Below are 22,192 nucleotides of genomic sequence, written 5' to 3'. Positions count from 1 at the left end.
AGGCGTGACTGTACACATTCATCAGCAGCAACGAAGATTTTGCGTTTAAAATATTACTCTGATTTTCAATAAATGTATTTGGAATAAATGGTTTTCTTCACAATGGAATTAAAATTTAAAATCTTTACCTTAATAAAAATGAAAAATTTTGGCTGTGAAATGGGACATTACAATTCTACTTCAAATCAACATTTTGAAAGCAACCTAGTTCACGTCAAATCATGGACAATAAAAGTGCATTGTTATTTCCTTGGAACCGTTTTAATGAACTTAGCAAGCAAAAGAATATATACTTTTTCTACTTATGGACCATTTTCCCTTTGCTATAATGAACTTTGATTATTACAATGCCTCAACTCCCACCATGTGATTAAAAGAACAACACCTAAGTACATTTCCCATTTGATTTTATTAAAACTACTTTCAAAGTACATTGCCTTTTATAAAATCATACAAATACCATTAACTTAACTTGTCATGATTTTCACTACAAACATAACAAAAAGCATCCATAAAAAAAATTATAAATCACCAATTTCTTAGTCTTTTCATCGAACTGCTTTCTAAAACTCACACTATCCTCTTTGTCTTCATCTTGTACAAATTGAAATCATTTTTTGTCTTCATCTTGTACAAATTGAAATCTTTTTCCAATCTTAAAATCTTCATTTCCATTGAGCTTGTGTGTGGTTCTGCTTCATCTTGGTCCGGTTTATTAGTTCTTGATCAACCCATTTCCAAAACTTACAACTTTTCTTATTTGGATCCTTCATATTCATAAAAAATCAGATAATGAAGAAATTATTTAGGAGAAATGTAAGATAAAGCTTTCAAACACACTTACCAAAGAGTAAGGACAAACCCTAAACTTTCTGCCAAGATTGGCCTTGGTGGTTGACGACCACGTTCGAGCAATGTACCCACGATCACAAAGCTTCCCATCTTCACGTGTCCTCTTTGATTTGGAAATGTTGGTGCTTGACTTGGAGATCATGGATTTAAAGGAAGAAGAAAAAGCCATGAAAGAAGGAAGAAGTCGTTCACAAAGGAGGAGATTTTTGTCATAGTTCATTTCATTAAAAATGGGTTATATAACTGAAAATATTCTTATGACAACTAAGCAATCTACATGTCAAATATAATGCCAAGTCAACCATTAACTAAACTACCATATTACCATGGGTAAGATAAGAACAAAACATGAAGATGTTATTTTTGTATGAATTCATTAGTTTATTGGTATTTTTTATACTATAAAAAATACAATAGTATTTTTAAAACCTTGTTACCTTTTCAAATCCTTGTATTTTTAAAACTTTTTTACCTTTTCAAATCATTTCACCATTTATAATCTACTCTAAACACATGATCCTATATTTTACTACTAGGTGTAAAACCCGTGTATTACACGGGTCGATTAAAACAGAAATTAAATATTAAAGTGTAAACAATAAATATTTTTTTAAATCAAATTTTGAAATAAGAAATAAATACATGTATTAATTGCAATTTAATATCATATTTATGACATTTAATATTTTACATATATAAATATTATGTGGCTTTTTAGTTTTAAAATTTGAAAAACCTAATAATTGACGTGTGGATATTATTTATTTCAAAAATATCATAAAATGACAACTGTAAAAAATTATGAGAGATTGACATGTATCAAAATGTATCTTCATTTATTATAGTTGATTTTATGCAAATTAAGGGGAAATTCCCTTTCCTGTGCGTCAGCATTTATGCATGGCTTAAAAGCTGCGTCGTGAGAAGTATAAAATCCCCAACCGATACCATACCATAGCTGTAGCCCAGAAAATCTTCCTTCTTGTTTCTCCCATTATCTTTTAAACATTTACATCATATCACCGCCAATACACACTTCAGCGTCGAATCTTCCAACCACAGAACACCCACCTTTCGCCCAACGCCATCTTCATGTTTCCTCATCACTCTCTATCTAGATGGATACAAATTCTCTGTATAAATAACAAGAAACGTTTTAGGTTTTGATTTTCTTGATAAAAAGATGAAGAACATTAGATCGTGTGAAGAGATCGGCATTCTGCAACACGATTTGGTAAGACGTGAACCCTTACTTGTTTTTCTCTAATTCGTGCTTGTGTTTCGTCAATTTCTGCGTAAACCTACTTCAGTTTTCGATGGATTTTTGTTGATTTGAGTTTTTAAAATCTTAAGCTCAATTTGAAATCAATTGTTTCAACAATGAAAAAAGTGCATTCTTTTCATGAATCTTATACGACATTTCACAAAATGATTCAGTGTGAGTAGGATTTTCTTTACTCTAGTTATTCTCTTGTTCTCTTTTGGTAATAATTTCCCCCAAAAACATGCTTGTGTTTGTTTTTTATCCTCAATTTTACTTTCTCAAACAGGTCTTAATGAATTGAACCTTAATGGAGACACGATTTAATGAACTTAATGGAGACTCTCTTTCTTTACTTAAATCAAAGAGAAATTCAAAATAAAGGAGCTTTTTATAGTTAAACCTCAACATTATAATCATTTGATCAAAGCTCCAATTTATTTTATTTAATTATAAAGTAAAATCTTCCTTTCACTAATAAGTTTGTTAGCTTAAAGAACATAACAAATAATTGTGTCCAAATTTTATAAAAGCAAACAGTTATTATCAGTTATCTCCGATGACAATAAGAATCAGTCCAAATTATTTATTATGCCAAATTTTTAAGACTCAAAATTTCCAACTTAATGTCAAGGGGACTAAGTAATTGAAGCATGGTTTGAGGCTTGTATTTTCCAACTAGAAATCATTCTATTCCCTTTTGGAGTGTTAAATTCGTTGCATTGTTTGATGAAAATTTGGTTCTTAAAGTTGAATTATTTCACCATTATTTGATGGAGAAGATTACAATTGCTTTCCTTAACCATGATTTACAATGACTAGAATGAGTAACTAAATTTCAACATGAATTGCAGGATGAGTTACAAAAATCAGATATGCATGCAGATGATTACAAAAACACATCAGCTATACTTAGAACAAGACTCGAAAGACTGTTGAAGGAAAGAGAGTTAAGAAAATCTTCCAGGAGTACTCAAACTGATGATTTTCATGGAAATGATAATAGTAGTAATAATAATAACAATAATAATACGATTGGGAATCGCAAAATATTTTCAACAGGGACCCATCCTGATGAAGAATTACGAATTCGCCCTCCAACAAACAGTCAACGTTTATTAGTAGTAGCAAATCGTCTACCTGTTTCTGCCACTAGAAAGGGTGATGCATCATGGCAACTTGAAATGAGTGTTGGGGGTTTAGTCAGTGCACTTTTAGGTGAGTTTTTCTTTACTAATGGTGATTATCAGGGAAAATTACAGTAAATAGTAACATATTATTATTTCTTTTCTAAACACCGTTAAAATAACCAAATTAAGTGTTATCTAGATAAAGTGTTTTCCTTATGTTTATATTTGAAAAGATTCTAAAGGGGGAAAGCTTTGATAAAGGTATAACTGAATTTGAAACAAGATGGATCGGATGGGCTGGAGTAAATGTAACTGATGAAATCGGGAAGAAATCATTGACCAAAGCTTTAGCTGACAAGGTTGACTGTATGTAAATTTATTTATAAAGGGTTAAAAAAAACAACCTTCATAGCATCGTACTCTCATTTCTTTCTATTATAGATTGTGTCTATATATATACGGTTAAATGAAGAAAATAGCAACGTTTATAGCATCCTACTTTTGTGAGTGGATTTTTAAAAATCCAATGCCTTAATAAGAAAAAAAACCCGAAAGTACAATGATATAAAAAATACAATGCCTTTATAAGAGAAAAACTAAATTAGAATGTTGTAATAGAAAGAAATGGAAGTATGATGCTATAATACGCAAATAAATTAAAGTAGGTTGCTATTCTTCCATTTATTCATGTTTATAGAAGATGTTTAATATTTTGAACAAAAAAAAACAAGGTTGTTACTCTAGCAATTGTTGGTATGCAGAGGTGTGTCCCGGTTTTTCTTGATGAAGATCTTGTTAATCTGTATTACAATGGATATTGTAATAATATCTTATGGCCTCTCTTCCATTACCTTGGTCTCCCACAAGAGGATCGCCTTGCTACTACTCGTAGTTTTCAATCTCAATTTGATGCTTACAAGAAAGCTAATCAGTTGTTTGCTGATGTGGTGAGTGAGCATTATATAGAAGGGGATGTCATTTGGTGTCATGATTACCATTTGATGTTTCTACCTAAATATTTGAAAGAACGTAATAATAAGATGAAAGTTGGTTGGTTTCTACACACACCGTTTCCTTCCTCCGAGATTCAGAGAACACTGCCTTCCCGATCTGAGCTGCTACGAGCCGTTCTTGTAGCCGATCTTGTTGGGTAAAGACTTACATTCTAAAATTTGTTCCATAAAAATATTAGCCCCTTTCAGACTCAATCACTACTTTCATCCCTAAAGCTGTGTTTGTTACACTATGTCCTAGACAGTCTGGCGGGAAGACAACCCAAAGGCCAAAACACTATCTGCTTGTCTGCCCACTCTGGGCAGACGACTCTGAACAGACAGTCTGCCTTAGGGCAGACTATCTGTCATGGGCAAAAAGTCTGCCCAGTCCCGTGTCCCGTCCTGGACAGATGGGCAGACTGTCTGTCCCGTCCTGGAGTCTATCTTGGATGGGACACACGTCTGTTTTGGACGGGACAGGGACAGACAGTGTATGGACAAATTGTCAGTCCTATGCCTAACAGAGATAGTATTGATGCTAACATGTGCTATATATCAGCTTCCACACCTATGATTATGCAAGGCACTTTGTGAGTGCATGTACTCGAATTCTTGGGCTTGAGGGTACTCCTGATGGAGTGGAGGATCAAGGGAAACTTACTCGTGTTGCTGCGGTAAATTACTTGATCATCTTTCGTTTATATATATATATATATATATATATATATTCACTTATGTATATTTTGTTATGTTTTTTGAGCACAAAACTTAGAATCTTGAAGCAGCTACTGATTCAGATTCATATATTGGGTTTTGAAAGCACAGTTTCCTATTGGGATAGATCCTAGTAGGTTTATACGAGCAATTCAACTTCCTCAAATCAAAGAACATATAAAAGAATTGGAGGAGAGATTTGCTGGTCGAAAGGTAAATCATAATAAACACTCATTAAAACCCAATAAGATTATAGCACAAAATATATATTTTCTAGTTAGTTTTAGAAAATAAAATTCTGATTTGATTAAAATCATGGAATTCTCATAAAAAACGATTTGTGCCAATAAAAATTACTTTAACAGAAATAAGTTATATTGCAATTTTCCATTCCATTGCATGATGGAATTTAATTAAAAAAAAAAAAAAAAAAAAAAAATCCCTTGATGAAAAGTAATAAAATGGGAGGAATCACATTCCATCAAACAAAACAAATAGCCTTTTCTCATTACAATAGAATGAACAATTCCATTCCTTCCCTAATTCCATCATATTTCAAAACACGACCCAATTTGTCTATCTTATCATTTTATAGTTAATTTTTCTTATACGGCATTAAACACAAAAAATCTAATCAATCGGATGTATAAATAACAAGTAAAGTGCTTCCAAGATTTTCTACCTGTGTATACTATGCACTACCAAAACAAATCTTTTTCAAGGGATGCAATACAATATGGAATTTCTAATTTTCAATAATTTGTTACACTACAAAAAGCTAAAAGTTTCTTTTCATGGTATGCACATGTATATCTTAGCATTTCTCATTGGTTTTTTTTTTATATGAAGGTAATGTTAGGAGTCGATCGCCTTGACATGATTAAGGGAATTCCACAAAAGATTTTGGCATTTGAAAAATTCTTGGAAGAAAATCCGGATTGGCATGACAAAGTAGTGTTGCTTCAGATTGCAGTGCCAACAAGAACAGATGTTCCCGAGTGTATGCTTTTAATCATTTTAAGGGTTAAATGCAAGAAATAACAACATACTTTTGTTTATTTGTGTATTTATTATTTATAGGATCTTACTTTTATTTTATCCTATTACAACATTGTACTTTGAAATAGCTACCCAGTTAAAATGCTAAAATTGGGTAGGACTTTTAAAGTACAATGCCTTAATAATAAAAAGATTGAAATTATATTGTTTTTCAATTATCGAAGCATGAAACTCGTGTTATTTCTATTTTTGTTCTTTATGGATTAACAGATCAAAAGCTCACATGTCAAGTTCATGAAATTGTTGGAAGAATTAATGGAAGATTTGGGAGCCTTACAACTGTCCCGATTCATCATTTGGTTTGTCTTCTCTTTTAATTGAAAAACATCTTGTTGAATCTTGAGTTAAAACACAAGATATTGATTCAATGTATAATGGTTGATTATTATATTATCAAGACCCCCCCCCCCCCTCTCTCTCTCTCTACAAATACTGTTATACCTTTGGGAGCAATACTAATAAGAGTACACTCATGCAAATGGGAGAAAAAGGTTAATTAAACTACAAAAATACAAGATGACGATTGTGTGAAAGATTCTTCTCTTCTTGTAGATGCATCAATAGAATAATATCCCATGATTTTTTAGCCTTGAAATCTGTGATTCCTTTTCTTTATACAGGATCGCTCTCTTGACTTTCATGAATTATGTGCACTATACGCCATTACAGGTATGCTTTAACCCCTACCAAATCATGTGTTATGCTGGTTGAATGCAAGAAATAATATACTTTTATTTATTTGTCAATTATAACATCTAACTTTCATTTCTTTCTATTACAACATTGTATTTCCTTTTTTTTTTTTTTCTTATTAACATATTGTACTTTGAAAATCTACCCAATTATAGCTTTATACTTTCAATTTTTTTTCCCTTATTAGGGTATTGTACAAATTTATTCGTATTTGGTTGGCATTGCTACAACTGGTAGATTTTTCAGAGTTCAATGCTGAAATAGTTTGAAATGGAAGTAGGATACTATAGCACACAAATACTTGAAAGTACTTTGCTCTTTCTTGCATTTTAACCCTATGTTATGCACTTGTACTTTACTCATAGATGCTAAACTATGCTTCTCCCTTTAAAAATCTCAATTAACAAGTCTTTTTTGCTACCTAACACAATCATATTTTCTCGAATTGGTGGATAAAGTGATATACAATTTTTTTTACATAGATGTGGCTCTTATTACATCATTAAGGGATGGAATGAATCTTGTGAGCTATGAATTTGTAGCTTGTCAAGCTTCAAAGAAAGGCGTTCTAATCTTAAGTGAGGTATTTATTCCTAATTAGTGGGCTACATTCTCTCATTACTTTTACCATTTTATCGGTTTAACCACTTTATTATTGTTTATAATTATTAAACCAATATTCATTTTTTTTTACTATTTAGAAAAAGAAAATCCATTTTTACTGAGTACCCTGTTTTAAGAAAAGGAAAAATTATAGAAAATCACAATGTACATTCACCTTTTTATCAATTTAGCCACTAAACTATTGGATTTTTTTTATCATAAAATGGCGAAAGCGCATTGTGCTCTTCTGTATTTTGTCATGATACCAAAACTGCATAACTGGGAAAAATGGTTTTTTTTATACGTTAAAAAAAGGTATAACTATTCAATCACTACAAAAAGATAGTCAAGTGGGTAAATTGAAAAATTTGGTAAAAGTACATTTTGGGTTTTCTTTTCTCTAATTTTCCAAAAAAAAGTATGTGCATAGTTATTAAACATTGCAATTTTCATGGAATGGATGATGTATATGTTTCATACACATAGTTTGCAGGAGCAGCACAATCTCTGGGTGCAGGGGCAATTTTGGTAAATCCATGGAACATTACAGAAGTGGCTTCTTCAATTGGTTATGCTCTAAATATGCCTGCTGAGGAGAGGGAAAAAAGACACCACCATAACTTTGTGCATGTCACTAGTCATACATCCCAAGAATGGGCTGAAACATTTGTTAGGTATGTATGTTATCAATGCACTTTATTTTTTTATCAATTAAATAAATGTAAATGTAAGTATGTTGCTATTATGTGTAAGGACTTGTAAGTACATTGCTCCATTTGTTTGTTACAATAGCGTGTGGTTTATTGTCTTGATGTGTAGTGAATTGAATGATACGATTGTGGAAGCTCAATTGAGGATTAGACAGATTCCACCTCTACTTGAAACAAATGAAGCAGTTGAACGATATTTGGATTCAAGCAACCGTTTACTCATTTTGGTATTCTCTCCCTTTAAATTAAATAGAAAAAATAAAATGTTGTTCTAAAATTAGTTGAGAAAAATACGGGACTCTTGGGAAAAAAAACAATATGAGGGGAAGTTTTGTAATATGTTAGGGACTTAACGGAGAAGACTCGTTTCTGTGACCTTTTTTTCTAAGTCTTTTGTTATATATTAAAAAAGATATACACCCAACTATAGCAATGCTATTCAAATTTGCAATTCTCATTGCTATAAATTAGTAGAGTTTTCAAAGTACAATATTCTAATAAGAAAAAAAGAAAGAAAGTACAATGCTATGATTGGGTAGATTTTTTAAAGAACAATGTTGTAAGGGAGATTTAACGGCAAGTCTGTTAACTTTTGAAGGAACATGCATGACTTTCTGTTAAATCTAACGAAAAAATGCGACTCTCAAGGATTGATGGTTAAGTGCCAAAATTGTCACATCCAAACTGTTTATATACTTTTTTTTTAATAGTTTGTATATTTCAAGTAATATAATTAAAGCTGGTTGTAATTTAATTTCATAGGGGTTTAATTCAACACTGACCGAACCCGTGGATACGGGTAGACGATTCGATCAATTCAAAGAGATGGAACCGAGACTACACCCTGAAGCAAAAGAAGCTTTAAAGAGACTTTGTGATGATCCAAAGACTACAATAGTCATCCTAAGTGGAAGCCACCATTCAGTCCTTGATAAGGTATTAAATGCAAGAAGTAGCAATGTACTTCCTTTAATTTGCATATTATAGCATCCTACTTTCATTTCTGCTATAATCGGGTATAAGTTTCAAAGTATAATTTCCCAATAAGAAAAAATTTAAAATACAATGCTACAATTGGGTAGAATTTTTCAAATTACCATGCCTTCATAAGAACAAAATTGGAAGTATGGTGTTGTAACAGAAATAAATGAAAGTAGGATGCTATGATAATAATAAACAAATAAATAGAAGTATGTTGCAGTTTCTTGCATTTATCCCTAAATCTCTCTCCATCACTTGTTTGTGAAAGAGACCTAAATGCCCTCCTCATCCTCATCCTCATCATCGAAAGGGCTAAATACAAGAACTATCAATGTACTTCTATCAATTTGTTTATTATAGTATCCTACTTTCATCTCTTTCTGTTATAGCATTGTACTTTAAAAAAAACTACCTAATAAGGCATGTCATCCAAATACAAAGCAAACTTCACTACTATCATTGGGTAGATTTTCCAAAATATAATGTCCTAATAAGAATAAAACTGAAAGTACAATGTTATCATTAGGTAGAATTTTCAAAGTAGGATGCCTTAATAAGCAAAAAAAAAAAGTACAATGTTGCAATAGTAATAGATGAAAGTATGATGCTATAATAAATTAATAGAAAGTACATTGCCATTTCTTGCATTTATCCCTCATCGAAATAGCCATCCCATCATGTTTTATATCATTAGCAAATAAAATGTTGGTGTTTTATTTGATGAATGTGCAGAACTTTGGAGAATTAAACATATGGTTGGCTGCAGAACATGGAGTGTTTTTAAGAACACCCAATAAAAAATGGACAAGAAACATGCCCCAAGTACACATGGATTGGGTTGATAGTGTCAAGGTCAGTCCATCCATCCACCCAACATTTCCCCTTTTCGACATCATCATCATCAGCATGTGCACTTTTGTCTAAAATTTAAACTATTTATAAATATTTAGTGTGTTGAATATGATTATACAATCGAAATTTTGTTGTATTAAAATCATATACTTGGGAGACTTTATGATGTTGATTTCAGCACGTGTTTGAGTATTTCACCGAGAGAACTCCTCGATCTCAGTTTGAGCTTCGTGAGACATCATTGGTTTGGAATTATAAGTATGCAGGTTATTGTCGTCGTCAATTTATATTTCCTTTTATATATGTTTTTAGATTAATTCAATTTTCACTTTAATTATTGGGCTACAGATATCGAGTTTGGAAGGCTTCAAGCTAAAGACATGTTGCAGCACCTTTGTACAGGACCCATATCAAATGCATCCGTAGAAGTTGTTCAAGGTGGCAGGTCCGTTGAGGTTCGCACAACTGGAGTCACCAAGGTTTCTCATTTTTCCCTTCTACTTGTTTCTTTATATATATATATATATATATATATATATATATATATATATATATATATATATATATATATATATATATCCCATCTGACATGACATATTGTGTTTGATGTGCATTGGACTGAGACCGATGTCAAAAGGGACAAATATTGAAATTTTTTTCTCCCACCCAAAAAAGGTGGGACAAGGACTTGCTCGGGATCTCTCGACTCTGCAAAAAGACATAAATGCTCTCCTCATCCTCATCATTGAAAAAAGCCCTAGAAAACTTGTCTAGTCTCGTCCCATGTAACAAAATGCATTTTGTTACACTCGATAGGAAATGACAGATTGGACAAGCTTTTTAGGGCTATGTTTGATGATGAGGATAAGAAGGGCATTCATGTCTTTTTCACATACAACAGATCAAGAGCGATTCCTTCCTGCTTTTTTTCATGAGACAAAAATTTGCAACTTTTTTGTTCCGTCGACATTAATCCCATTCCCGGTCCAATAAACGCAGTACAACTTATGGCACGCATCCATGTATCATGTGATCCCTTTTTCTCCAATCCTTTTTAGGGTGCAGGAATTAAACGTATTTTAGGACAAGTCATACATTATAAAGACACAAGGGAACCAATCGACTATGTTCTATGTGTGGGACATTTCCTCCCCAAGGTAAAATATATACCTTTCCATCTATCCAAAATATCATATACATACAACTCACTATCTCTATAATCTATCTAAATCCTTGTTGTATTAGGATGAAGATCTTTACACATTTTTTGAGCCGGAGCCACCTACTCCGGTGAGGTCAAGCTTATCGACCCCGGTCAACAGATCATCTTCGGATCGAAACGGGTCCACAGGACATAAAAAATCTCATCCGTTTCCTCCTTCCAACAGCAATCATATTAGCAATGGGGACAAAAAAGATGCCACACCATCCATTCTTGATCTCAATAGTAATAATTACTTCTCTTGTTCCGTCAAAAGAAAGCTATCGAGTGCTAGGTATCTCTTAAGTTCATCAGCCGATGTTGTCTCGCTGTTGAAACAAATGGCAGATGTTTTATAGTCGTAATAATAGTGAATACACACACACACACAAAATGTTAACAGTGGTAAATACATTGCTAGCATGGATAAAAGGTATTTCTTGCAATAGTAACTCATGTTACAAATCTCAAAAGCTAGAAAAATGCACTTCTGTAGGGCCCCTCGAGTCGGCGGATTGCACATTTTTTTTTTAAAATTGTCGGCTTGCCAATTTTTTCTACACTTGGTGATAGCAAATTTTTGTGTAGCTTTCAAGATGTGGAAAGCAGTCATCTCCTTGTATGAAAAATTCGCTGAGCTATTTACATATTATTTTAAGTGCAATAATATTGGAATTTGTTTATAGATCGTGTGGGGAAATAAGAAACATTATATTATGTATTAATGTATGAGAATGGTATTGTTGATTGTGTACTACATTAATTTGGTGAAAGTTTAAAAACGATTTTTTTTCTTAAAAAAAAAAAAGACAGAGTACAAACTATTATTGTAAACATGGATAACATACAATACAATGAATCCAAGGGTTATTTCCAATTATATACAAGGGGGATGAGTTATAGGGCTAATTTGATGATGAGGATAACGAGGGCATTTTTGTCTTTTCCACATACGAGAGATCTACAACAATGTCCCACCTTTTCTGAGTAGGACAAAAAAAAATATAACTTTTGTCCCATTGACATTAATCTGAGTCCCATGTCAGACAAACAGAAACACAGTACAACCTGTTATGTCTGTATTGCTACTTACCAATGAGTTGTTATAGATTCTATTCATCTGATGTGTATCTTCTAACCCTAACTCGTTCACCCTTAAAATGAATGTATTTCCATTGACTTAAGTACTTTTTAAGGACTAATTGTTGTTTTTCCTTTTCACCCACTATTTGAAAAGCACGTGCAACTTTCCTTGTGGTGTCCTCATCTGGTTTCACTCCAAGTTCCTCCATGTCTGCAAACACCTGATTCATTATTTACAAGAGATTCATTAAACTTTACTACAACTTACACAATATACTTACTAATTAACTTTAGTCTCTGTATCAATATGGGCAATTCGCTTTCAATATGGACATTTTACTTTATTTGTTACACATATTGCTATTTTCAGTAAAAAAAAAATGTAAGTACATTGCTATCATATTTCCTGAAATTTGAGGACAAAAATAATTTAAGCAGTATGTATGTTGGAAAGCAACAGGAATTGTTTACCTCTATAATATTTTGGGGCATGTTATGATGAGCATAAATGGATATGATTCTTGAAAACAACCTTTTTGAGATTGATCTTTCATGTGTATGCAAAATCATGTTCCAAAAAGACTCTGCTTCATCTACCCTTTGCTCCATATCAAATGCATGTAGGAGGGTGTCAAATGTTCCCATTGTCATTCCTTGACCTTTCCCAAACATCCATTTCGCCACCTGTACAATGGAATAGGAATCATAATCTACCATGCCATGTGTTTGGAAGCTTTTTAGAATATATATACTTGAATGACTCGTTTCCATTGTTTGCGTTGTTTAAGGATATTAAGAGCTTTGGCAACTGCAATCACTGGGAATTCTGACTCCCAAGCTGTCCATTTATCAAGTTCTCCATAAACAGCTTCTTTCTCATTTGGCAAACCACAAACCTGTAAGTAAATTCACAAATTTAATAACTTTAAAACTCAATTTACCATAATAATCCCAAAGATTGAAAAGTCAAAGAAAATATCAATTTAGTAATGTTTGAGCATCATCTCATTTCAAAAGCAATTATTTATAGTAATAATGATAGTGAAGCAGTAACAATAAAAAATAATAATAATAATAATAAGCACTTACAATCCGAACAAGATTCAATGCCTTTTGCCCAGATGCAGCAGAATCTCTCTTATTCCATAAGTGGTGTTCTGTCTTACTTGGCTTTTTGGCAACTTTTCTGCAATATTTGTTTATAAAACTTTAACCTCAACAATCAAAATCCTTAAAACAACAAACTAATTTAAGTCTTATGATAATTCATAGGATAGGTAGCCACAACATGTCTCAATAGATTATTTAATATACAAAAAGAAAAATGCATGATGACAAATGGCAGGAATAAAAGATAATTTCAAAATTGTTGTATAGATCTTGATGACAGAAAAACTTGGTAAATAGTTAAAAGGGGAAAAATAGTTCATTAAGATTTCCAAAGGGTGGTTTAGTAATTAATCATAAATCAAAATAAAGAAAACAAAGAAGTAGCTTGCTAAGCTTACCTGTCCACATCATTTAACTTGATGAGCTGTCGAGAACTTTGATTCTTGGAACACTTGACAACATGCCAAATTTCCTGTGTAAAGTCTCAATCATGAATTTAAGAGAGGAAACAAAGGCAACAATTAACATTCGATGCTATATACAATTCAACTTTTGTACCCAAACAATTACTTTTGAACTATAATACATTTGATGGTTAATAGTGATTATCAAAATGACAAAACAAGCAGAATCAAATAAAATACATTGCTACTTTTTGCATTTAACCCTCTAAATTTTGTATTTATAAAGGACTCAGTTTGGCATCAAAGAGAAAAAACAAGAAAATTGAAAACAAACAAAGGGTTGAATGGTAAGAATGTATGTTTACCTTTTGTCTAATGGAAGGGGTTTTAATAAAAGAGAAATCTTGGATTCCAAACACGCCTATCTAACAACAAGAATAAGAAACAAATACAAAATGAATATAAGATTTAAAATGAGAAGACAAGTAGAAGGAAGCTTAGAAAAAAAGACTATTCTTTTGACCTGATTTTGTTTAGCTGATGAAATTGGAAATGACATTTGAGTTGTCAGCATGCTTTGTGCTTTCACCACCTTCGATATATAAACTTCTTTTGGTGGATCTGAATATGAAGCTTTTGAAATGAATTGTTAAACTTTCTAAAAATCAACACCACCTTATAAACATATATCATCAAATAATAGTACATAATCATATTGCACTTTTACCAAAATCAAATTCATACTAATTTTTAGCATATAAAAACAATTAGCAGCTAGATTTTAACCTTAATGAATCGTACAAGAAAACAGTACACACTACTTAATTAGCAAGTTTTTTTTTTTTTTTTTAATTTGCAAAATTCATACATCTGACATAAATGAACTCAAAAGAGATTAATGTCACTTTCATTGAAGGCTATTTCCCATTCCTGGCCACATCAATGAACTCAAACATCAAGAAACTTGTAAAAAATACAATCTTTTTATACTCATCCCATCACAATATATCCATGTTTAACCAAAATATTCAGTTGATATACGTACTCAAATCATCGTATCAACAACTAAAATGTTGACCCAAGATCAAATGCAAGCACCTTCAGGAAGCTACAAATCCTCTGCAAGAAAACCCATGTTGGTACGTAATATCAATAAAGATTACACATAAATCATCAATTTAGGTTGTGAATAGTTAAATCATAATCAATGAGAAGAGTATGACAACATAAAATGCTTATGAGATAAAAACTTAAATCATCAATAGAGGTTGTGAATAGATTGCAACATGAAGAACCATACAACACAGCACACACAGATACATCATCACACAAATAAGTGAAATTTCGTTCCTTCTTTACATAACCCTCAATCTACTACCTGCTTGTAAACTATTAAAATTCAATAGACAAAGCCTCTGAACAATCGATTTGGAAGTCCATTGTGAATCAGAAATTGTTTTACAGAGATAGAGAGGAGATGAGATAAGAAACTAACAAGGAAGGGAGCGAAGCAGGAGGACGAGACCGACGACGGCGACGGCGATTGCGACGGGGATAGAGGAGGCCGACAGTGGAGGAGGAAGCGATGCAGCTGTAGTCTTGCGTTCGTTCATGAATTTAGGCGATTCGTTTTTAAGAATGATTTTGACTTTTTAACTTTAAAAATAATAATAATAATATATATAATAATAATAATAAATAAAATAAAATAAATAAAAAATAAAAAATAAAAACTGTGTAATAGAAAAGTTCTTTTGAAAATGATTTTTTTGTATAGAAGAAAAGAAAAGCTGACTTTTTGTTGTTTTACATATAAAAGTTAAATTAAAGGTCATTTTGCTAACTTTTTGTTAATTCAAACACATTTTAAAGACTCTTTTACAAAAAATTCTTCTACAAAAATGACTTTTGATGTTCAAAAGTAATCTCAAAACATCTCCTTAGCGACAAAAGAAGAAGAAGCATTAAGGAGCATGTGTATTTTTGGATAAGGGCACACAAAGGATTTGTTCCCCCATTCAACTATGCAGACCGAATTAGCTATTTTTACCGACCGAGTAAGAGATGCGGACCGGATCATATACAAATCAAACATCCTGACCAGACCGAGTCAGAAAAAAACATCTGACCAGACCGAGTCAATATTAAATCAAACAGGCCCTAACAGGCCTGAATACAATGAAAAATAAAAATCAGGGGTGCCCCTGACTGAAAACACGGCGTTTGGATTTTTTTTTTCTTTTTTGAGTAAATTATAATACTAAAAAAGCATGTTTGGTACTTATTTTTTTAAATTAATTCTTGTTTATTTAATTTTTTTTATTTTTTGAATGGTAAATCTAACCTACTTTTATTATATTACTTCTAAATTTATCTATGTCTTCAACGAGACTTGAACCCTTAAACTCAAAAAGGAAGAACTATCAATACCTGATACCGTTGGATTTTACAAATGTAATTCCTTCCGATTTAAAAAAAAAAAAAAAAAAAAAAAACTATTTTGGCCTTAGTAATTTCCTTTTTAATTTTTTTATTTGTTTATAATTTTTAGATAAATAAAAAATATCTCCATGGCCTCATGTAAATTCTATTGTTCGAGTCCAAACCCACTAAGAATTTGCCATGTAGGGTCTTTCATGAAGGGGACATTACTATTGGGCTTTACTCGTGTTATTAGTTTGTTCACCCTTCAAATTTATCTATTGGGCTCATGGGTTGGTATCGAAGGGTGGTATCCCAATTCCCAAACATATATTGTTATAAACAATAAAGTTTAAATAAAAGATGAACATGTTGCCTGCATCATTGTTGTTTTGTCTTTTGCAAGTTTTAAACGGAACCCAATTGTGATTTTAGGTTTGACATTAGAAGCTCGAGTGTTTTAACATGGTTGTAGATATGAAAATACGAAAGTTTGGTGATCGTGAGGTAAGTTCTGAATTATTTAAATATATGGCAGGTTCAAATCTATGCAATTTGTACTGTGACTTGTGACTTGAACCCATCAAAAGTTACAGATTTTGGTTGAATTTCACATGGATGATTTCAGTGATTTAGATAGGATGTACTTCTATATTGCGCATGAAAATCTTTGGCGCATCTTTTATATCCGATTAGATGGAAAATTTCTTACTTTATCCGAACTTGGTACAATGATAGAGGAAACAAAGACACATATTTCGTTTCCCGTGCTCTATCGAAAATTAAGCTAGCATTGATTGTAAGTTTGCAGAATGAATAACAAGATGTTTTTCCTAGCATGAAGCTTGAGAATCAAACTTCTGATGATTTTTAAACACTTGCATTTTATGTAGTAAAAATAGGACTTGTTAACATTTTGAATAAAAATGTAACAAATTGAATTGTTTATACATAGTGCCAAGATATCAATATAAATTACAAATCTACTCCATTTTAAAACCTATTACAATTATCATATAATCAATTACAAGTTGCTAGTATGTATGTGTGTGTGTGTGTGTTTTCCTAAAAAGTAAAAACTACAAACAACCATGAAATCGATCGGTGAGTCAACCCACTTCTAAAGTGGTTGCAGTTTCAGGGACTGTAGAATCAGTGAGTTCTCTTCCGCTTGTCTCAAAGGGGAAAAGCATGACACAAACACCCGAAGAAAAAATAATAAATTCAAAGAGGAGGATGGCGGCGGTTTGATGGCAGCCATGTATCAAACCCACCGCCACCAGCGGACATATCATGCCGCCAATTCGCCCCACCGAGCTGCCCACCCCAACACCCGTTGTTCTCACTGATGTCGGGTATATCTATATATATATATATATATATATATATATATATATATATAATAATAATACAAAATAGTAAGAAATGAAAGCAGAATTCTATAATAATAAATAAAAGTATGTTGCTATAAGCATGAACAAAATACTTGCCTCAGGGGCAAAAATGTAAACCACAGTGAAGGTTGTTGTGATGCATATTCGAGCCATAAAGAGAAGAAATGTTGTGAGGGCTTGAGGTTGTTGGAAAGTCAATGGGAGCAAGAAAATGCAACAAAGGAAGAACATTGTTGACATGGAGCGCTTTCGACCGAGTCTATCGATTGTAAAAGCTGATATAATAAGTCCCGGGAACTCTTGAACCAAATTAAAGGTAAATCTACTCAGCCAGATTATCTTCCACAGATGAACAATATAATATATTAAACTATGAAAATATGTCTTATTTTTTATCTTAAAGAAAAACAAAGGCGTTGTTTAGAAAATATTTGAGAAAATCAAGGCAATTAAGAGGTAAGTCTTCTTTCACACCCTTTCTCCATTAAGTCGAGAAAAAGAGGCATTCCTTGTTAAGTCCTAACTTTTTACATATTTGCCTTCATTTATTTTTTCTTTCCATTTTCTCAAAGGGATAATGATATAAAAACCCATTTTTGGATTTTAGGTTCACTAATACCGAATACTTGCAACTTTTTTTTCGATTTTGCCCTTTTGTGTATTTCTGGTTCATTAAAGCCCTTAAGTTTGGTAGAAATGTTCGGTTTTACCCGGTAAGTCTGCGAAAAGGCTAAAATTGAAAAAAAAAAAAAAAAAAAAAAAAAGTTGCAAGTATCCGGTATTAGTGAACCTAAAACCCATAAAAGGGTAAATCCACACACTTCTGGCAAACTTAAGGGCTTTTATGTCATTATCCCTTTCTTTAAATGCTATCCAAACATCACGGGACCCACACATGCATATACAAAGCATACCTGCAAAGCTAGTGATGAAAACGTCTTTATAGCTAACCTCCTCTGAGCCTTGAGATCGTGATCCATTTGGTCCACAATTATTCGCACCATTATGCAACTCGGTTGTAAGAAGCACAAGCCCATAATAAGAAAAAGCATTCCCAAAGAAAACCACCCATAAAAGCAAAGTCGGCTTTATCAATTCCGGAGAAAACAACATAGTCAACGTTGACACGTTACTTTTACTATGATCAATAACTTCCGCTTTTTCATCATCCGTGTGCTTATTACTCTGAGGGAGCAAGCGTGCACCTTCTGATTCCATTGACTTGACATTCAACTCGATTTCATTGTCGGAAACAAGGATTCCGGAGGGAAGTGATTTCCCGTTTATCTTGGCAACTTTTTCCAAGATACGAAGGGCTTCACTTGTTCTTCCTTTTAAGCATAAATATCGAGGTGATTCCGGGACTACACGGTAGAATAGAAGGAGGAGAGATGAAGGCAGAGATGAGAATGCAAGTAACCATCTCCATCCCAATGTTGGCATCACAAACTACAAAAAAGAAAAATTAAAAATATATTACGAAAATAAATATAGAAAGTATATCAAGAGATGGGAAAGGGCATTTTCGTCTTTTACACAGACGAGAGATAAAGAGCGAGTCCCCGTCCCACCTTTTTTGGGTGGGACAAAAAATTAAAATTTTTGTCCCCTTGACATCAGTCCCTAGTCTCAGTGAGTCATACACAGTACAACTGTTTCTGTCCTGTTGTGCATAACAAACGGGCCATTTGGGCCCGTTTTGTATGATAAGACAGTGCAGAACAGGACAATTTTGTACTGCATTTGACATGCATTGGACTATGACTAAAACTGATGTCAAGCGAACAAAAATTTAAATTTTTTGTCCCACACAAAAAAGGTGGGACAGGGATCGGCTCTGGATCTCTTGTCTGTGCAAAAGACGAAAACGCCCTTTGTCATCCTCATTGTCGAAAGGTATAGTTATAATGGAAAGAAAGGAAGCATATATATATACCCATGCAACAGAAGCCTCGAAAACAGTTCCAATAGTCCAAAAAGCTGAAAAGACAACCATCCAAGTGCCTCTGCTTGGAGCAGGGATGAACTCTAGAAACCAAGAAGAGAGGACGGGCCCACCTCCAAGACCAATTCCAACAAGACAGCGAAGAATGATGAGACATGTGTAGTTAGGAGCCAAAGCACTAAGCATACCAGCCACAGAAGTAACCATTGCGGTAATAAGAAATCCTTTCCTATAATATTAAATAATTAAAAAAAGAAAACAATAAAATTATAACTAAAAAGGTTTTTTTTTTAAAGAATGAAAGTAAGATGCTATAATTAACAAACATATGAAAGTACATTGCCGTTACAATGAAACAATGGGAAGAAAGGGAAGAGAAGAGAATTATACCTCCTTCCATGTTTATCTGCAACAACACCCCATGAATATGCTCCAACCAACATGCCAGCAAAGACAACACTAGTTATCATGCTTTGTTCATGAGAGGAAAGATTCCATGCAGACTGAAGTGCGGGTCCCACAAAAGAAAGAAGCATCATTTCCATGGCTTCTGAAATCCAACCCATCCCTGCATACGCAAGCACAAGCATTTGGAACTTCCCAAATCCAACCGTTGCAAGTGCATCATCCACCGTGTAGGTTCGACTCTCATCTCCCATCTTTGCAAACAGTTTAATTCCATAACTTAGCTACATTATATATATATATATATATATATATACTTCAAAAAATCTATCCAGTTATAGCAGTGAAAATTGCTTTGTATTTGGATAACATTGCTATAAATGGATAGATTTTTCAAAGTACATCACATAAATAGATAGAAATGAAAGTAGAATGTTGTAATAAACAAATGAATGAAAGTACATTGCTATTTCTTGCATTGATCCCTAATAACTACATAATATACCATTTTAGCGCTTGGACTTTGACTCCTTTTTTGGGTTAGTGAGGAGAAACTGATATTCTTTCTCATAATGGAAACCGGAAGTACTTTTTATCCAAAGATATGGGAACATTGGCTAGCCCAGGCCCAATTAGGCCCATTTAGAGAATCACAAGCTTTGCAGCCTTCTGGTTGACCCATCAAAGCATGCAACAATGCCAAATTCAACATTTTAGCATCCAACTTCTAACATCACAAAATGATCGGAAAGTAATAAAAATTAACTACTTTTATATTGTTATGTTTCCCTATGTTTTTAAACAGGGTATGCACTAGCACTACCATAACAACTTTTTATTTTATTTTGTTTTCTTACACTACACTAATGTTCTTCATGGAATGCAAATGCATGCTTCCATGTAGGTTTGTTCATGTCTAATATTACCACATTAAAACAAAAAATATCCCTTGTATTTTTTATGTTTGTTTATGAATATGTCAACAGGCTTAGAATGTAAATAATGAGAAATGACATAACCACCCTTCATTGACTTTTTTTGTAGATTATTGTTTGTTTTATATGCTCCACGTGCTTTAAAGAGGAGACAACTAGTTATCAAATTTTGGGGTTAGGAAAGTTATTTTAGTCATTTACACAAATGAGGGAGGATTGGCATTAAATTCCATGACTTTATGAAGGGAAAGTTGAATTCCTTAACTAATGGAATTCAATTTCTTATTCATTTGCAACCAATCGCAGAAATGGAATAGAATGGAATTCCAATTCCAGCCACATCCCAAGGAATCCGGCAAACCATACTCCCCATAATGTAGTTTTCATATCAGAGCAATATCTGTTCATAAGTTACAAAATAAAAATCGAGGGCGCTGACTTAAATGCACAGGGTTAGTTTTTATTTTATTTTTAAGCATACATTTCAAAAATGGTGAAATAATTTTCTGAAATAGATGATCGCTTTCATAGGGAATGTAAGTAGCAATTTGGAATAAGATCATCCGCATTTGGTTACGCCATTAGCATAGTCAACCATCATACTTTAACCCGGAAAGATCCATCAATATAGATTCAAATGAAATTATAAAAAGGCATATCGGAAACCGTATGTAAATGAATTGGCTTCCAAACAATGATCCAAAAAAACTGGAAAATTAAACCCAAAATTGAAACGGGTTAAGAGTCGTTGCAATAATTCCCAGGAAAATTAAATCTAGAATGGCGTATAGTATGGATAATCAAGATAGAGATATGATACATTGATAAAAGGTTTGCAAAAGAATCGAACCTTAAAGAGCAGAAGGATAGCGGAAGAAATCAACGAAGAAGCAGGAGAAAATGTAGATGAATCTCGGATGTGTTTTGACTTTGACAAGCCTCCATGAGTTTGAGAAAATTATGCGATCATCTATGATAGAAAATGGAAAACCTAACTTTTATTTATGTTTCTCATTGGTGAATGGCAAAAAGACCGTGTGAAGTTTACACGTTGAATGCAATAAACAGTCACCAAACATGGTTAATTTTTTTTTTTTTTTTTATGGTCCATGTGGTATGTATTTTTTTGGGGTTTTAGTCCAAACCACGACTTTTTTGGATTCGTGGTCCTTTTGGACTAGTTTGTATGTAAAAATGGTCCCTCGGTAAACTGAAATGACTTTAATGCCCCTTATGTATTTATTTTTTATTTTTCTTTTATTTTTTTAATTTAATATATATATTTATCTATTTTAATAATTAATAAATAAAGAGAGGGCCCTCTCTCTCTCTTTCTCTCGTTGAACCACCACCAGAGGTGGAAACCGGCCGCCGGAAAAGTGCAACAGCCCTCCATAGCCCTCCTCCACCTCTTTCTCTTGTCAAGTAATAACCCCAACACCCT

General features: G+C 32.8%; 3 protein-coding genes across 8 annotated transcripts; 1 reads left to right on the top strand and 2 right to left on the bottom strand.

Annotated features, from left to right (window-relative positions):
- Nucleotides 1-1,832: 1,832 nt before the first annotated feature.
- On the top strand, nt 1,833-11,656 carry LOC145165946 (alpha,alpha-trehalose-phosphate synthase [UDP-forming] 1-like). 2 transcript variants are annotated; one of them, XM_079084864.1, is made up of 18 exons: nt 1,833-2,086; nt 2,968-3,331; nt 3,505-3,602; nt 4,005-4,393; nt 4,798-4,912; nt 5,064-5,165; nt 5,802-5,952; nt 6,222-6,310; nt 6,632-6,680; nt 7,187-7,287; nt 7,794-7,981; nt 8,127-8,244; nt 8,780-8,953; nt 9,731-9,850; nt 10,029-10,116; nt 10,199-10,329; nt 10,909-11,007; nt 11,096-11,656. In XM_079084864.1, the coding sequence occupies exons 1-18, from the start codon at nt 2,036-2,038 to the stop codon at nt 11,408-11,410; spliced, it is 2,742 nt and encodes a 913-aa protein (XP_078940990.1). In that variant the 5' UTR covers nt 1,833-2,035; the 3' UTR covers nt 11,411-11,656. The 2 variants fall into 2 exon arrangements, with proteins under 2 accessions (XP_078940990.1, XP_078940999.1); XM_079084873.1 differs by lacking the exons at nt 10,909-11,007; nt 11,096-11,656 and having other exon boundaries at nt 10,029-10,108; nt 10,199-10,324.
- A 219-nt stretch (nt 11,657-11,875) lies between these two features.
- LOC145165960 (Pentatricopeptide repeat (PPR) superfamily protein) lies at nt 11,876-15,283 on the bottom strand. 4 transcript variants are annotated; one of them, XM_079084886.1, is made up of 9 exons: nt 15,144-15,270; nt 14,694-14,767; nt 14,172-14,281; nt 14,014-14,073; nt 13,643-13,716; nt 13,224-13,320; nt 12,887-13,030; nt 12,606-12,818; nt 11,876-12,355 (listed from the first exon to the last, which is right to left on the bottom strand). In XM_079084886.1, the coding sequence occupies exons 3-9, from the start codon at nt 14,220-14,222 to the stop codon at nt 12,164-12,166; spliced, it is 831 nt and encodes a 276-aa protein (XP_078941012.1). In that variant the 5' UTR covers nt 14,223-14,281; nt 14,694-14,767; nt 15,144-15,270; the 3' UTR covers nt 11,876-12,163. The 4 variants fall into 4 exon arrangements, with proteins under 4 accessions (XP_078941012.1, XP_078941017.1, XP_078941009.1 ...); XM_079084891.1 differs by having other exon boundaries at nt 14,172-14,269; XM_079084883.1 differs by lacking the exon at nt 14,694-14,767 and having other exon boundaries at nt 15,144-15,283.
- Nucleotides 15,284-17,034: 1,751 nt separating this feature from the next.
- Nucleotides 17,035-21,753, bottom strand: NIAP (Major facilitator superfamily protein). Of its 2 annotated transcripts, XM_079084853.1 has the most exons (7): nt 21,599-21,753; nt 20,319-20,482; nt 19,799-20,067; nt 19,400-19,637; nt 18,378-18,912; nt 17,560-17,762; nt 17,035-17,430 (listed from the first exon to the last, which is right to left on the bottom strand). In XM_079084853.1, exons 2-7 carry the CDS (start codon nt 20,382-20,384, stop codon nt 17,179-17,181), a joined length of 1,563 nt encoding a protein of 520 aa, XP_078940979.1. In that variant the 5' UTR covers nt 20,385-20,482; nt 21,599-21,753; the 3' UTR covers nt 17,035-17,178. The 2 variants fall into 2 exon arrangements, with proteins under 2 accessions (XP_078940979.1, XP_078940982.1); XM_079084856.1 differs by lacking the exon at nt 20,319-20,482 and having other exon boundaries at nt 21,599-21,752.
- Nucleotides 21,754-22,192: the final 439 nt, after the last annotated feature.

Source organism: Lactuca virosa, chromosome 1 (genome assembly GCF_052849685.1).
Source record: "Lactuca virosa cultivar CGN04683 chromosome 1, Lactuca_virosa_CGN04683_v6, whole genome shotgun sequence".
NCBI classification, from domain to species: Eukaryota; Viridiplantae; Streptophyta; class Magnoliopsida; order Asterales; family Asteraceae; genus Lactuca; species Lactuca virosa.
The sequence above is the reverse complement of the archived record's forward strand: the minus strand, read 5'-3'. Positions and strand labels throughout refer to the sequence as shown.

Excerpts from the sequence above, each read along its gene's own strand:
- LOC145165960 (XM_079084883.1), bottom strand. The coding sequence starts at position 15,261 with ATGAACGAACGCAAGACTACAGCTGCATCGCTTCCTCCTCCACTGTCG. Across the intron at positions 14,282-15,143 it reads CCTGCTTCGCTCCCTTCCTT|CTTCATATTCAGATCCACCA; the intron begins GTTAGTTTCTTA and ends TCATTTCAAAAG. Across the intron at positions 13,031-13,223 it reads CATTGAATCTTGTTCGGATT|GTTTGTGGTTTGCCAAATGA; the intron begins GTAAGTGCTTAT and ends ATTTACTTACAG.
- NIAP (XM_079084853.1), bottom strand. The coding sequence starts at position 20,384 with ATGAGAAAGAATATCAGTTTCTCCTCACTAACCCAAAAAAGGAGTCAA. Across the intron at positions 20,068-20,318 it reads AAAGTCCAAGCGCTAAAATG|ATGGGAGATGAGAGTCGAAC; the intron begins GTATATTATGTA and ends CTGTTTGCAAAG. Across the intron at positions 18,913-19,399 it reads TCGAGGCTTCTGTTGCATGG|TTTGTGATGCCAACATTGGG; the intron begins GTATATATATAT and ends TCTTTTTTGTAG.
- LOC145165946 (XM_079084864.1), top strand. The coding sequence starts at position 2,036 with ATGAAGAACATTAGATCGTGTGAAGAGATCGGCATTCTGCAACACGAT. Across the intron at positions 2,087-2,967 it reads GCATTCTGCAACACGATTTG|GATGAGTTACAAAAATCAGA; the intron begins GTAAGACGTGAA and ends CATGAATTGCAG. Across the intron at positions 10,117-10,198 it reads TTGGAATTATAAGTATGCAG|ATATCGAGTTTGGAAGGCTT; the intron begins GTTATTGTCGTC and ends ATTGGGCTACAG.